General features: G+C 37.6%; 2 protein-coding genes across 4 annotated transcripts in view; one reads left to right on the top strand and one right to left on the bottom strand.

Annotated features, from left to right (window-relative positions):
* Nucleotides 1–2,947, bottom strand: part of SMURF1 (SMAD specific E3 ubiquitin protein ligase 1) — a 113,556-nt gene extending 110,609 nt beyond the window's left edge. For 2 of the 3 annotated variants that reach the window (XM_074281245.1, XM_074281243.1), the window contains exon 1: nucleotides 2,679–2,947. Coding sequence is in view for 1 of the 3 variants with exons in the window: in XM_074281244.1 (XP_074137345.1) it covers nucleotides 2,679–2,733 (55 nt within the window). In the remaining 2 variants the exon portion in view is untranslated. The remainder of the gene's footprint in view (nucleotides 1–2,678) is intronic. The other variant, XM_074281244.1, reaches the window with a different exon arrangement.
* A 13,020-nt stretch (nucleotides 2,948–15,967) lies between these two features.
* MYH16 (myosin heavy chain 16) overlaps nucleotides 15,968–16,342 on the top strand; it is a 156,762-nt gene continuing 156,387 nt past the window's right edge. Inside the window, exon 1 of the mRNA XM_074281247.1 lies at nucleotides 15,968–16,219. The gene's annotated coding sequence lies outside the window, so the exon portion shown is untranslated. The remainder of the gene's footprint in view (nucleotides 16,220–16,342) is intronic.

Raw genomic sequence — 16,342 nt, forward strand, 5'->3', positions numbered from 1 at the left:
AATTTCATCATCATGGCAAAGATGAGTACAAATTGTCCTAGATTAAATTACATTTAATCCTAAATCGAATTCAAAATATCTTACTTTATGCCCAAATTTCTGAATACACAGTATCCCAAAAGTCATCGTGTAGTTTTCTCTCTTAAAACTTAACTACAGAGCATGGAATTTAATAACCACCGCACATACCTCAGTAATTTAGAATAGGCAACAATGTGACTATTAGGGCCAGAAAACTACCTTGAATAATAGATTAAATCTAGGGATTTTTAAATGTGCAGTCCATAAATCCTTTTTAAAAAAATATTTTGATAACTATTTCAATATAACTGTTTCATCTGAAATACTATGCAGTTTATTTCGTTTTTAAAAACATTATTCTGAAAAGAAGTCCCATGGTTTTCCCAAGACTGGTAAAGAGTCAATGAAACAAAAAAGTTAAAAATGCTCAGTCTATTATTTCTCCTTATTTCATAATTGAAGAAAATAAAGCCCAAAGAGGTCACAAAGGTGGTCCATGATAGATAGGCCTGGGATTAGAATTTAGCTTTCATTCACTTTGGGTTCAAAACACTTTCCACTAGATCATAAAATTCTGCAGCCAAAAGTTCTGAGTATCTTTCCCACCCTAATATCTTCATACTCTATATTTAATTATACTGCATGTTAATTACTAACCAAAACACCTCTCTAAAAGTCCATATTTTCTAGCATCACAGTAATTTAGCAAACTTTATCAAAAACATTTAGTATGTGAAGATGCACAATAAACCAGAAGTGAAAAAACTTCCCAACTTTAAAAATAGCCTAAAACCAATTTTATTTTCAAATTATTTAGTTCCAGCTTTTTCACAAGAGTTAATGTTCGACAACTACCATCATGTCTGTTACACAACTATTACTAAGCTCTCAATTCCTTTTCGAGAACAATTACATTCACAGATTGACTCAAATCCATTAGGTATTCAGCAATTTGGGCTGGGAGGGTGGAGGGGGAAAGCACTTTGGAAAGAATACTGATCATTTAATCCTTTAATATCAAATGCCATCCATAAGCTCTTAAAAGTATTTCTGCAGCTATCACGTTTAAAATCCTGAACAGACTAGCATGGGGGGGGGGGGGTAAGGAGGAGGGAAGGAGGTGAAGAGAACGACAAATCCAGTTCTCTTTTACTTGGGGGGGGGGGTACAGATCAAAGATCACCAACTACAATTCACAAAAACACAATCAACTATTGCAAAATAAAATATTTCAGAAACAAAACATTCCGACTATACTCCATTTCTAACAAAATACATGTATGCAGTTAACAGTAAAAAGAGTAACTGATTTGATGTCTATAATAGATGGCATTGTAACTGGGAAGCAAATTAAGGTTGTCTTGTAATTACATTTTACAAGTATTATAATGTTAAAAACATGGCATTTTATGCACCCATAAAAACAACTCAACTTAAAACCAATGAGAAATGCTTTACATCCAAGCCCCAATACAACATAATGGCTCCTCCAAGAACAAAGATCCTTAAGGATACACCTGTTGCCTTACAAAACCCTAGTCTGGGCCTGAATCATTAATAATTCATTATTCTGTCAGCTTTGTAAACAGAACTCACAAGTCCTTTTATTTAAACAGGAAACAGATCCTACAACAGGCAACAGTGGGTTTTTAAAGAGAACATATGGTTTAAAAAATCACCTACAGATTTTTTTTTGGGGGGGGAGAAACAAATGCTTTAAATGCCCTAACCATGCTATGCGTTTGTCCTTAGGGCTCGAATTTTCTCTCCCTCTCTCTTTTTAAAAATCAAACTCCTTAGACAGGAATTGAACAAATACAGATTTGAGGACTTTTCTTGCGAGTGCCAAAGAGCATTAGAAAAACGAAGGGAAACTCTTTCTTGATAGGGATCGGACAAAACTTTTGGCTGGAAATTTTCTCGCTTGGAAAGTCCCCTGGCAGAAATGTATTTGCAGAGTAACGATTCCGTGTTAAGCACAAATCTCAACACGCAAATCCCAGGGCCTGCAGTGTGTGGAGAGGGGAGTGCGGGGGAGGGAAGGGAGAGAGAAAGGGGAGAAAGCTGGTGGAGGTGGGGGAACAAGGATGCTGGGACTGGACCCTGGACACAGGATGTCTGGAGCCTGCCAGGGAGAGACAGTTTCCAGCAGCAGACACTGTCCACACCACACCCCCCCTCCCCTTCCACCCCGCTGCCGGCACCACCCCGCCCCCTCCCCGCAATAGCGCATGCGCACCCCAGGGCTTCCCCATTCACCCCTATGGGGATCACTACGGAGCTGACGGGGAAACATGGAAATTTCATTGAAGAAATGAGAGTGAATCGAGGAGCCGGGACTTGTGCAGCTGCCAGACCCGAGGCTGGGGGAGGGGAGAGGAGAAGGAAGGGGAGCCAGAGAGCAGGCTACCCCGGGACGCGAGAATATGGGGAGGGGGATGCAGAGGAAGAGTCCTGGGGGGCAGAGCGCGAAGCGACTAACTGTACCCCGGGGCAGGAGAGCGCACGCAGCGCACGAGCCGCAGAGGCCTCAGGGTGGGGGTCCGGTGAGTGGTGCCCCCCGCCCACCTTCGCCCCGTGGGCTCAGCAGCACCGGGGGCGCTCTGCCTCCCCCTCCCCAATTCCCTCCTCCTCGGCCACCCCCCGCGCCCCGGTACCTGTCAGCCGGATCTTGATGCTGGAGCCGTTTCTCCGAGTCCCGGGGTTCGACATCTCCTGCCTACGACCGGGTGGGGGGAAAAGGATCCGCCACAGCCCGTCCGAGTCCGCCCCCCGCCTCGGCCCCGGCCCCTGCCTTCTTCCTCTTCTTCCTCCTCAAGGTTAAGGGTTCGCCGCTGCTCCCCGGGTCCGAGCCTCCGGGCCACAAACTCCAAACACCGGGGCAGGGTGGGTGGGGGGAAAGGGGGCGGGCCCCGCGATCAAGCCCGGAGAAGAGCAAATTTCCCACCACCCCCCACCCGCCCTCCCAACCAACCCCCAGTCGAGAGCCACCGCCTCCTCCTCCGCCTCCGCCTCCTCGGAGTCCGAGACCAGCCGCCGAGCGAGCGAGCGCCGCCCTCGCCGCCGCCGCCGCCGTCTCTCGGAGCCGCGCGCGCTCCCGCCGCCGCCGCCGCCGCTGCCGCCGCCGCCGCCGCCGCCGCGCCTCTCCCCCTCCTCCCCTTCTTCCCTCCCCTTCTTCCTCCCCTCGACGCGCGCGCCCACGGCGGCGGCCTTTTTCTCCCTCCCCCACGGCGCGCTCCCGCGGCCGTTCCGTTTTTTCACCCCCGCCCAGCCAGTGCGTGCGAGCGTGTGTGCCCCGAACGTGAGGCGGAGACGCAAAGGGCGTCGCTGACGTCGCTCCCCAAGGTGGAGTTAGGGAAGGGGCTTGTTCGCCGCCATGTTGCTGTTCGCCCATTAACCTGGAACAGGGGCTTCCTCCATTTTTGCAGCCCCACGTGTTGGACTCACGGGTGCATCTAGAACGTGGGAAGAGTCACCGCGAATGCCCCAAGTGCCAGTCCGGGAACCGCGGCCTTGTAGTGGGGTCGGGAAGAATGCCACCGAGAAAGCCGCGGTGACGATAACAATAGCTCCTTTCTATAGTGTTTCTGTAGGTGGATTTCAAGTCTGGAAGCTCCGAGTTCAAATCCAGCCTTAAGCGCGCAGTAGTTGTGTGACCCTCAACAAGTCTGAGGCTGTTTAGCGACTGTCTCACTTTAGAGACCTCCAACTCCCGTTTGAATCTTCTCTAGACACGTGCACTAAGCGAGATACCGAAGTGTATAGATTTCCACACCCACAATCCCCGCTAATGGTTTTGGGGTGATGGGGGAAGGGGAAGAAAGGAAGAAGAACGTGGTGTTTTCTCCACTTTTCCTTTTTCCTTCTCTTTACCCTTTCCTCCAACACAAACCATCCAAATCCCATTTCAGGCACCAACTGTCCCCACCCAACCGATCCCTTCCGACGAGTTTGTGTTACAGTTATTAATTCTGGAGTCCTACACCCCCTATTAAATGCTCCTCGAAGGCAGAGCTGTATTTCATCTACATTTTTTTCCTCCAATGCTCTAATGTCACGGTTTCCTGCTTTTTCTCTATTGTCTAATGTTCAGATAAGAAGAATTTTGCATCGGCATCTGAGAACTAAAGACATGGAACTTGCCATAACCTAGGGATGTCTGAAAAATAGAAGATGAAACTAGCACCACATAAATAAGTCACTGTGGTGCACCTACTATGTGATTCCGTGCACCTACTATGTGATTCAGAAGATGTTTAAGAATTATGCATTCAACCCGGATATGCCAATCTTGTGAGAAGGGGAATTTCCTAGAGTTTCCTAAACTTTCTTTGGAAACAAGTCACATAAGGAAATTAGAAAGTGTAAATTCCTTAATAGAATCATATTTGTTGAATGTTCATTCATAGTCACATATACTTTAAAATTTTATTGATATTTTATTTTTATATTATCTACATTCCTGTTATAGTCCCCTGCTCTCCTAGAGCGTTATCCTTTATAACAAATTTTTAAAGAAAATATGCATTTCAATAAAACTAAGCAATGCACTCACTAAGCTCAGGATGTATAGGTTTCCACATTCATGGTTTCTACTTTAGTTTAAAAATAGGTGGGGAGTGGAAGGCTGGTTCTTTCTCCATTTACCCCTTGCTTTCTCTTTAGCTTTAATGGATAGTCTCTTAGACGTGGAATCTGAAGACTTGACTTTGACTGACAGACATCCAGATCTCAGCCCCCTGACCAATCGCACAGAGATCATCACTGGGTCATGCTCTCTAGACCTCCCGCACATGTAACCTAGGATTTTCTGTCCTTTGCTATTCCACTGCCTGCTGCACCCTTACAATTCAACTTTCTTTTATGTATTAATCCTCCAAACAGAGTGTGAACTCCTTGATAGAAGAAACCATATTGATATTTCTTTTTGTATGCCCTCTGCTTGGTATTCAGCAAGTAATAAATAAATGCTTTTCATTCATTCACTGAGGCTGAGTTTCAGCATTATAATTTCATAGCATTTTGCTTCAAATGTTTATTTTTGTTCTTTCCATTTAAATTGTAATAGTTGTATATATTGTCTGCTTCCTTTACTTTTCATCATTTTGTCTTCTCCATGGGTTCATCATGTTCATTCTTTTTTAAAAGTTTTCAAATAAATTTTAATTGATAACATTATTTATCACTTATGGTTCACAATACATTACTACCATCCCCGTTTCTCAAAAGCCATCTTTTAATAATATGGGAGGTTTGCTATTCAACCCATTCCCATTGTGAGTAGGTTTTCAGAACTGCAAGTCCTCCTCCCCTTCCAATGCCTGTGTCTATTCTTCTGATGCACCTCATTTGTATAAAATGATGACTATTTTTTTAATTTAATAGTTTTTATTTACCAGATATTTGCATGGGCAATTTTACAGCATTGACAATTGCCAAACCTTTTGTTCTAATTTTTCCCCTCCCTCCCCCCCCCCAGTGGCAGGTTGACCAATACATGTTCAATATGTTAATGTATAAATTAATTACAATATATGTATACATGTCCAAGCAGTTACTTTGCTGTACAAAAAGAATCAGACTTTGAAATAGTGTACATTTAGCCTGTGGAGGAAATCCACAATGCAGGCAGACAAAAAATAGAGGGATTGGGAATTCCATGTAGTGATTCATAGTCATCTCCCAGAGTTCTTTCACTGGGTGTAGTCGGTTCAGTTCATTACTGCTCCATTGAAATTGATTTGGTTCATCTCATTGTTGGAGAGGGCCACGTCCATCAGAATTGATCATCATATAGTATTGTTGTTGAAGTATATGATGATCTCCTGGGATAATTACTATATTTACCTTTACTTCCAATTTTTCTTTTGAGCTTACCCTACTTGTAAATGTTGATTTAATCTGTAAATGTTGATGTAAATCTTAAAGATAAAGTATACATTTCCCATGTTAAAAAAAAAATTGTCCATATTTAAACAAGTATGACCCTATTGAGCTTCTTAAAATTGATTTTTGATAATTGACACTTTTATGTTAAATTTTCTGTTAAGTTTGGGTTTGGTTGATAGAAATCCTGAAAATCTGCAAGTTTGTAGATTCTGTAGGATTCAATAGGCAACATTTCATCTATACCTTGAAGGATATATAGCACCCTCCAAAATCTATAAAGAAATAAGTGGGAAGGGATAGGTGAGCAAGCAAAGGGAAGAAGACAAGGAAGGGATCCCTAGGTGAGGGATGATTAAGTTAGCAAGTATAGGAAAGACATGTATGTATCTGGGGTATGTGTGTGTGTGTATGTATGTATATATCAAAATATGTATACATAAATATATCTTTTCTTAACTGTAGTTTGCTTGAGGTTGGGATAAAAGAGATGTGTGTCTATGTTTGTGTGTATTTATATAATCTATATATAGATCTACATATATATTTAGATATAGATATATCTATATGTAGATCTATATGTATAGATATATAATATCTATATCCATAAATATATATTTATATATGTATCTATATAAATATATATCTGCTTGGGGGTGGGAATTTTTAAAAAATAAGGTGCATAGCAGAGAATAAAAGAACAATTTACAAGGAAGTACAAATGGATACTCATGAATATAATTTCTTCTACTAATATATGTGTATATATATACATATATACTTTATTAAATTGATATTTGTTGTCATATATTTTGAATCCTCCCTGATGTTCTGCTGGGCACATGATAATGTTCTCTTTTGTTTTGTTTCATTTTGTTTTGTATTGCTTTTCTGTTTTTCTTTTTGCTTATTTTGTTTCTTTAAATAAAATAAATTTGGGGAAAAAAAGAATAATATGGAAGGGAGGGCAACTAGTTCAACAAAACTAACCAACATTTTGAATAAAAGCTGATATGTTCCACATGCATAGTTCCCCACCCATGCAAAGAACAGTAGAAGGTATATTCTTAGGTTTCTTTGCATTCTTGGTCATTACTACTTCAGAGTATACAGTTCTGCTGCTTTTGTTCTGTTCCCTTACAAGTTGTAGTCATATGTTGTTTTCCTGGTTCTCCTTATTTCAGTGTTTAATCGTTCATCTTCCTATGCTTCTCTCATTTATATTCTTACAGCAAAGTAAATACTCCATTATCTGCATGTACCACAGTTGGTACTTGCATGAGGATCTACTTTGTTTCCATTTCTTTGCTACTACAAAAACTGAGGCTAATATCTAGGGATAATCCTATATCTTCTGATGCACCAATCTAGTAACCCTATCAAAAAAGGAAATGAGTTTATTCTGGCATGACCAGTTTTTGATGAAACCATGCCAAGTATTTGTGAGAGAGATTTTTTTTTTAAAGATAACTCAGCTTGTTTGAGGTTCTCTAGAGTTCATAATTATTGACATTTTTATAGTGCTATGAGTTTTGCAAAATATATTAGATTATCTCATTTGAGCCTCACAGCAATTCATGAGGTAGATACTACAGGTATTATCCCTACTTCACAGATGAGGAAACAGACCCAGGTTAAGTGGCTTAGCCATGGCTATAAAGCTAAGCGACAGAAATAAGAGTCCAAGTCAAATCTTCAGATTCCAATTCTAAGAGACTATCCATTAAACCATTGTGCCACTCAGACTTATAGGGTTTAGGTAGATCTAAATCATCAATCAGACTTCCTCCCTCCTCATTTTAAAGTAAGGACAATGGTATTCTTTGAGATTAAATTACTCTTCATTACATAACTAACAAGTAGAACCAGAATTTGAACCCAAGTGTCTAGTCTCACTGATTATTCTTTCCTACCTATTGAACATTGAATGTCTTAAATTTCCTCCTGAAATCTCAGGAATGTCATAATGGGAAAGGTAGAATTTTGGAAAGGACTTTTAAGTGTTAACAGGTTATATCTTCTTACCTAGAAAAATATTCACGCAGAAGAAATAGTTGTATCCATCTTAAGCCATTTTTTCCCATTTTTAATATTCCCAAGTACTATAGCAAAGTCTCCTACAAAGACAAGTTCCTATGAAAAAATATGGAAATAGTAATAGGAAAAATTATTTCTAAATTAGGTATACAAGGGCAGCATAGCTCCCTTGATACCATCATTACTATTTCCAGGGGCTTGATGGAATGATATCTTGTAGCCAAAAACTTGGGAGTAGCCCTCCCCTTGTGTCAAAATCACTTCTGAAAGTAATACTCAGGTATCTTCCTATGTACTTTTTTCTTCTCTGGACTTTTCTAACACTACTCTTTTGTTATTCTCCTAACTAACCACTGCTTTGTCTTCTTTCCTAATGCATTATCCATTTTGTGGCCCCTACCTGGGTATTATTCCCCAAGGCTCTGTCCAAGGTTTCCTTTTCTCTCTATACTCTCTCCTGCGATGAACTTTTCATTCCCTGTGATTTTAATTATAAACTATTTGAATAAATGGCTGAAGATTTATTGATTAGGCACTATGTGCAAAGCTCTTTAGTAAGGGCTTTGGATCTAAATAGAGAAGGAAGACAGTCTCTACGTTTAAGAAGTTCACATTCTAATATATGACATAATACATATTGGAACTTTAAGTTACAACTGAGATGGAAAAATCTTATGGTCTTTATTTAGGGTTTAGTGGTGAAACAGATGGTAATGTATATTCTTTCATATCATTTCTACTGATGATTAAATCAATTTCTGATGTTGAATCATTTGACAATACCAAGGACTTAGATGTCAAAAATTTTATTTTGTGGGTCTTCAGTAGCTCTAGGTGCTGAGAAGGCAGGAGGCTCTAAAACCCACAGAAGCAATTGCCAGGTCATATCTCCACAAGGATAACTTCCTGGGACTCGGTCTGTTAGTGTGGAAGAGGGAGATAGCGCTACACCCAGAGTTTATTTGCTTTATGGTGGCAGTTGGTTGGCAATAGCTGTTGATCTAGCAAAATCTGTGTTATCTATGCTAATGAGTCGGATTTGTATATCAATTCTCAGGCTCTTCCTAGAGTTTCTATCTTCCATCCTCAATTGACTATTAGACATTTCAAACAGAATGATCCAGAGACATTTCAAACTATAAATGCCTACATTCTTCACATTTTTACCCCTTCTCTCTACTCAGAAATTCAGCAACTTAGTTCAGGTCCTAGATGATTGCAAATACCTCCAAATTAGTCCTCTGCCTCAAGTATCTCCCCATTCTAGTCCATTCTATACCTTGCTACCCAAGTAATTGTCCTTAAGCATAAATCTGACATGTGACTCTCCTACTCAGCTGCCCAATGCCTCCAAAACAAAATTTAGCAGTATGTTATTGTTATTTGTTCTTCATTCTTGAAGAGGACCATGACATCACAGAGGTAATGTCAAGTTTTGCCAGTGGCAAAATATAGATCAAGACAACTGGAGATGGCCCTGGATGAAATAGGAGACTTTGGACTTTTTAAAGTTAAGGTCTTCAACAGGTCTCAATATGATTGAGGCTGCACCTATTTAGTGATTAAAGCTAGGTAGCAATGGCAAGCTTTTAAAGTTCTTCAAAAATCTGACCCCAGTTTACCTGTCCAGTTTTAATAAATATTCTCTTTCACAAATTTGTTGGTTCAGGCACACTAATGTTCTTATTGTTCCTCTTTCATAATTCTAATTTCCTGTTTCTGTGACTTTTTGATGGCTTGAATGCCAATTCCTTACCTTTAATTCTTAAAATCCCTTTAAAACCTGGTTCAGCAGACAATTTTCAGATGAAGAAATTAAAGTCATTTCTAATCATTTGAAAAAATGCTCTAAATCACTATTGATTAGAGAAATGCAAATTAAGACAACTCTGAGGTAGCATTTTAGATTGGGAAAGATAATAGGAAATATAATAATAAATGTTGGAGGGGAATCTGGAAAACTAGGATACTAATGCATTATTGGTGGAGTTGGGAAATGATCCAACCATTCTGGAGAGCAATTTGGAATTATCCAAAAGGCAATAAAACTGTGCATAAACATGCCCTTTGATCCAGCAGTGTCACTACTGGGTCTGTATCCCAAAGAGATCATTAAAAAGTGGAAAGGACCCAGATGTTCAAAAATATTTGTAGCAGCACTTTTTGTAATGGCAAGGAACTGGAAATTAAGTGGATGCCCATTAATTGGGGAATGGCTGCATAAGTTATGGTATATGAATATAATGTTCTATAAAAATGATGAGCAGCCTGATTTCAGAAAAGCCTAGAAAAACTTATGTAAACTGATGCTTAGTGAAGTGAGCAGAACCAAGAGAATATTGTACATAGTAACAATAAGATTATGTGATGATTAATTGTGATGGACTTGGCTCTTCTCAACAGTGAGGTGATCCAAGACAATTCTAATAGACTTGGGATGGAAAATGCCTTTTGCATATATATATAGAGAGAGAGACCTATGGAGGCTGAATATGGACCAAAGAATAATATTTTCACTTTTTGTTTTTTTTTTCTTCCTAGTGTTTTTTTTTTTCTTTTAGTTTGATTTTTCTTGCATAACATTATAAATTTGGAAATATGTTTAAAAGAATTTTTATTTAACCTTATATTTAACCTTAAAAAAAAAATTGCTTGGTGCCACCTTCCATATCCATATACACTTTTTTTAATCCTGCCCCAAATCCCTTTGTGTTTGTTGTCTCCTCCTTTATCAAATGTAAGCTCCTTGAGAGTAGAGTAGAGACTGTTGTCATAGACCAAGCAGATACCTAATAAATGCTTATTGATTAATTGGTAGATAAATGTACAATTTAAATCTTGAGATCATCTAAGTGAATCACTTTATTTTGACATGAGACAACAGATCCTCGGAGACATTAAATAATTTGCCCAACATCACTCAGGAAAGAAAGTGACAATGCTAAGATTTTTAAAGTACATACGGTGATTGTAAATCTTTTTCATTTTTCACTAGAAGATACTTCTCTCTGGGATGCATTAATTATGGTGTTCTTGCCTTTTAATGGTTTATCTTGAATAAGCATTTTAACTTTCAATTTCCTCATCTACAAAATAAGGGAATTGGGCCATATCAGTAATATCAAGCTCAAATAAAAATTGGATCTACTAAATTGTACATAAGAAAAGCCATACATTAGCTATGTTCTATAGTATTTTTATTTATTTAGTTAAATATTTACCATTTAAATTTTGATTTGGTTCAGCTGTACTTAGGACTGTTGTTAGCCAAATGCACCACTGTGTTTGATACTGCTGGACAATATGATCTCTATAGTCTTTTCCAGCTCTAAAGATTCTGACTCTAGGGAACATTCTACAAATATGAACTTTAGGAATTTTCACTTTGTGTTTTCATTCTGGATACTCCAAGTCTAAAATCTCTACTGCTTGAATTCTTAAGTCAGAATGTTTTTCTTTTATGGTCTAGACAGGGCTTTACCCTTTTTTATAGTCCAAGATACCTCTGTCTTTTGAATTTCAAGCAGCTGTTATTTGCAGTGTAAGCTAAACTCTTCTCTGATAGTTATCTGACTAGAATATTTCTTGGTTTTTAGCATTTTTTTTTCCCAATAGCTCCTTATCTACATGGATACTTGGCTTTATCTCTTGTTCTCCTAAACCTAGAGTAGTGTTGTCTCTCCTATGGGAGATAACTGGAAGGATAGCTAAGAGGTCATTGAGGCCAGTTTCCTCATTTTACATATAAGGATATTGAAATCCAAAGAGTTTTAATGACTTTCCCAGTCTTAGAAGCTACTGAAGTGCCTTAGGTGGAATAGATTCAATAGATACATGCAGAACTTTGATAGCTATGTTGACATATAGCTATATTGTAGAGAGACAAACTTCAAGTTAACACTGTGATATTATACTAACTTTAATCATAAATAGGAATATGCCTGTCAATTTATTGTGAAATTAACAAAAATGAATGATTCTCCTGGGAAAAAACCCTCTTTTGGTCAAATTAAATGATTTCAAATGAATATTAAGATTTTACATAGAAGAGTATGCTACTAGTTTTATTCCTTTAAATTTATTACTTCAAACAGACTCTCTTCAGGTCCCTGAAGGAAAAGGTTCAGAGAAGAAGCCAACGTGATTCAAGTATGTTAACTTCTTCCCAGAGTTTTTCTCACCTTTTAGGTAGCAGAGCAGTAGAATATGGGCTTTGGAAGAGTTGTCATTGATTCTGGGTCTTTCTCTACTCAAGGTTGTATTTCATATTACTAGTTCCCTGGAAAGGAAGAGATTTCCCTAGAGTATCTTGAAGTTCTGTGGATTTGGAAGTCTTTGTGTACCTTTTACTGCATCATAAAGGGAGCCAGTGGCTCCAGTTACCGAAAATGAAAGGTTCCCAACATGTATCCAAGGCCTTATGTTCAAAACGGAATCTTAGGCAGGAATTATTTATTATTTTTTTTAGTGTAGATTTAGAACTTCTGTTACTGCATTGCTTATATTGATTTTTAAATTAGTATTTGTTCCCTATTGTGCTATCTAGAATAGGTGCTAAATGCATGTTCGTTAAATTGAATTGGATTTGTTCACAGCCACTGTGCCAGAGCAGGCAGCCCAGTAATACAATAGAAGAAGCTAGTTGATAATTAAGAATAAACTAAAATTTTACAAAGCAGGTAATCTATGCCTGGATAATCAAAAATGGACTAGAGAAAATACTCACATATAGAATATATTTTCTGCAAGAAAGGAGGTGACCTAATTCTTCAGCCTGACTGTTGTATTGAACTGGAAACAGTGCTTTATGCATGCTGTATTTAAATTGAAATCATCTGCTCTTTTCTGATGAGAACCAACATGGCTGTCTTGTATGCACATTTTTTAATCTTGTCCTGGTTATACAGAAATAGAAACAAGGGCAAATAAATGTGCCAAAGATTTCTTAAATACAAAGAAATGGATTGTAGCTGAATCTCATTATAAAATCATTAATGTAAACAAATTAAGTTAATTCAGGAACTAATAACAGCTGCTTTGTTTGGGATAAAGATGATATATAATTAATAATTACTATGTACCTTATCATCAGCTTTTTTGAAGAAGTATTTATAAGGACTGGTATTTCAAATTCAAATTCAAATTCAAAAAGCATATGATTTTATTAGGTGCATCTTTCAGAATAAGTGGATTACCTTCCATTAGCTATATGTATGTATACTGGTTTGTTATTTCCATTGAGGGGAACAGCCACATCTTCCTACTTGTATTCCTCCCAGGCACTATATTGTTTAAAATACTGTGCTATTCATTACTGTCATATGTATATAAATGAAACTATAACCTCAAATCTCCTTGAGAACTTGGCTCTAGTGCTCCCTTCTACATGAAATCTTTTCTGATAACTCCACTTGCTAGTGCCCTTCATGAGAAAATCACTTTGTACCTATTCTGTCTATATTTATTTTGACCCTATTCAAATATATCCTCTTGTAGAGCAAGGGCTATTTCCTTTCTGTTTTTATATCTCTAATACCTGTTATACAGTAGGTGCTTAATAAATGTTTATTGATCAGTGGATATCTATAATCCCAATTCACACTCCTTATGTTATATTGTTATCATAAAGTATCTCCTGACACATGCATTCTATTAGGAAGATTTACAAAACATTTAGAGTTTTTTGTTAACAATTCTCTAAATAAATTATTGACAAATAATGATTGCAATAATAGAATTTTTATGTGTGCACTAATTTAAATGAATTTGAGACTAACTTTTAGATAGAGGCATTTATTTTTAGTAAAGCTTCACCCACACCTTTGATTTTTCCAAAGGCTTGCACTATTCTCCTTTCTCCACAGGCTGCATATTTTTCTCCTGTTCATTTCCATCTCCAGGTTGTCACTTAGAGGTATAATCATTCTAGACATTGCCATCTGTTCACAGAGAAAGGTCTGTGATGTCTTAACTAAGCAAAGTGCCAATGCTTCAGTGGCTCTCTAGAGTATATGGGATTCTATTGGACTAAATGGGAAACAGTTTTATTGTCACTAGGGAAAGACCCTGACTACAAAGAGGAAAGATATTTTTGAAAAATATTGCCTTTTATATTTAGAAGTTAGATTCTCTGCTTTTTGGCTAAAACTGAGAAAAAGACAAATTAGAAACAAATTTTACGGTACAGTTGAAACAATTCATAAGGGCAGGCATACTATTGAAGACTTGCAGGTTAAGGAATAAGAAAGACCTTGGATCCTAAATAATTCATGCTCCTGAATGGAATATTGTAGTCATAGTGGGCTGGTCAAAGGAAAGTACTTACACTTTGGGGAGGGTGGGGCTTCCTCAGCTTGTGCTATCCAAGTTTTATGGTAGCCTTATCCGAAAGAACCTCCATTTCCCTAAATCTAACTCTTTGAATTACTAAACCCTATTTAGATGTCGGGAGAGGGGTTGTTTGGAGGGAAGAGGGAGTCTGAGCATCAAGGATTCAAATCATCCAAGGTCCTAAGTTCCTGCTTATGATATTTAGAGGAAGGAACTCAGGTGCTATTTCTTAATAGAAGAAAAAAAAATTAGTTGTCACTTGATAGGTGTCTCAGATTGGAGGACTCTAAGGCTGTTGATAAAGACTAGTACTGTAAGGCTAATTAAGCTAGCAGATTTATGCCTGTAGGTGGCCTGCTGCTTATGGTCATGCCGTAAGGAAAGTGAAGAAGAATGCTCTTATTTAAGGACAGCAGGTTGAAATTACTGGGTCAGATTTGCATCTTATTTTACTTTGTGAAAGAATTCCCATAAAAATTGGCCATGAATAATATTCTGGCTTTTTTGTTCACAGGAACAGAATATTTTCCCTTACCTTTTTTTAAAATTAGTACCATACCAAGAACTATTTACTAAATATGTCTCTGAGAGGAGGATACAGAAGGAATTTTCTGCTATCTCAACAAATGTTTATATGACTCTTTTGCTATTTGTGTGTGTCATATGTAAATATGATAAGGCTCTCTTTCTTTGAAATCCATGGAGATTTAAAAATCTGAGACTTAGAAAGAGAAAAGATACAGCTCAGTACAACAATAATTCCATGCCATTTGAATTTATCAAGTCTAGCCATCTGATCAGCAGATCCTTTTGGTCTGTATATTTTCAGTCTATAAATGAGAGAATGAACTATAAATTCGTAACTCTTACTTAAATTTATAAGTCAAATATTCTGTAAATTAAACACTTTCCATAACTTATTAATGCTATGACTTCATGGGTATGAGGATTCCCTCTGCCAATATAGATTGCTATCTTCCAATATTTTTTTATTGTCTTCATCATTGTTGTGCTGAAAAAATTCACAACTCTCTGACAAGGAGTCTCTAGAAAGTTATCTGCTTAGACTTCTTCTCAAGCAATAGACATACTCTAGTCACTGGGTCCATATTAGAAATCTTTGCAGCTGGGCAATGGCTAACCAAAATGTGGCACATAAATATAATGTATATTGTTGCACAAAAAAAAATATGATGAATACAGAGAAGTACAGACTTACATGAATTAATGAAGTAAGAGAAGCCAAGAAAACAATATACACAAACATTACAGCAAAGCAAATGGGAATAGCCATAAACAATCCAAAGTGAATGTTGCACAATTATAAAAAAAAAATAAAAAGAGCTCTAAAAATGTCTCTTGTTAAATGGGATAGCTCTCTAAAAGGAGGGATACAGAAGGAATTCTCTGATATCTCAAAAAGTGCTTATATGACTCTTTTGATATTTGTGTGTTTGTGTGTGTGTGTAATCTTTCTGTCTTTGACCTTATAGATATATGACTAATAGTATTAATTCTCTTTTTAAGCAGTTCTAATCAACATAAAATCCTTCCTCTGTGTATATAAAGTTAAAATATCAAATAATTTTTGGTTTTAACGGTCTTTTTTTTTAGCTTGATGGGATCAGTCAGAGCTTGCACTCCATTGGCATGAATAGAACACCTATCTGGTCACTTCCACACCTCAGTGAAAAATATTGAGACCATATTGTGAAGGACCAAGAAAATCATTACCTTCTGATAGCTGTTGGCAATTCTTGAGATAGGACTTGAAGTTACAAGTCAGAATTGTGCAATCTTTCCCCTTATAGACTTATGCTCCAAACATAAAAGGAGATTGCAGGTACTCTTATATTGTTCTCCGTTGCAATGCTGTAGCCTCATAGGGACCTGGACTGCAGGAAAATGACCAACACTTCTACTTATACACAGACCAAGACAATAGGTAAGGAACTCGAATTTTTTTTATATAAATATCTTTGAACTAAATATATGATATTATTATATAATTTTGTGAGAAATGGTGGGAGAGAAAATATGGAAGGAAAGGCTACAAAAGCCCATAGAA

This window comes from Sminthopsis crassicaudata, chromosome 1 (assembly GCF_048593235.1).
Source record: "Sminthopsis crassicaudata isolate SCR6 chromosome 1, ASM4859323v1, whole genome shotgun sequence".
In the NCBI taxonomy this organism is placed as follows: domain Eukaryota; kingdom Metazoa; phylum Chordata; class Mammalia; order Dasyuromorphia; family Dasyuridae; genus Sminthopsis; species Sminthopsis crassicaudata.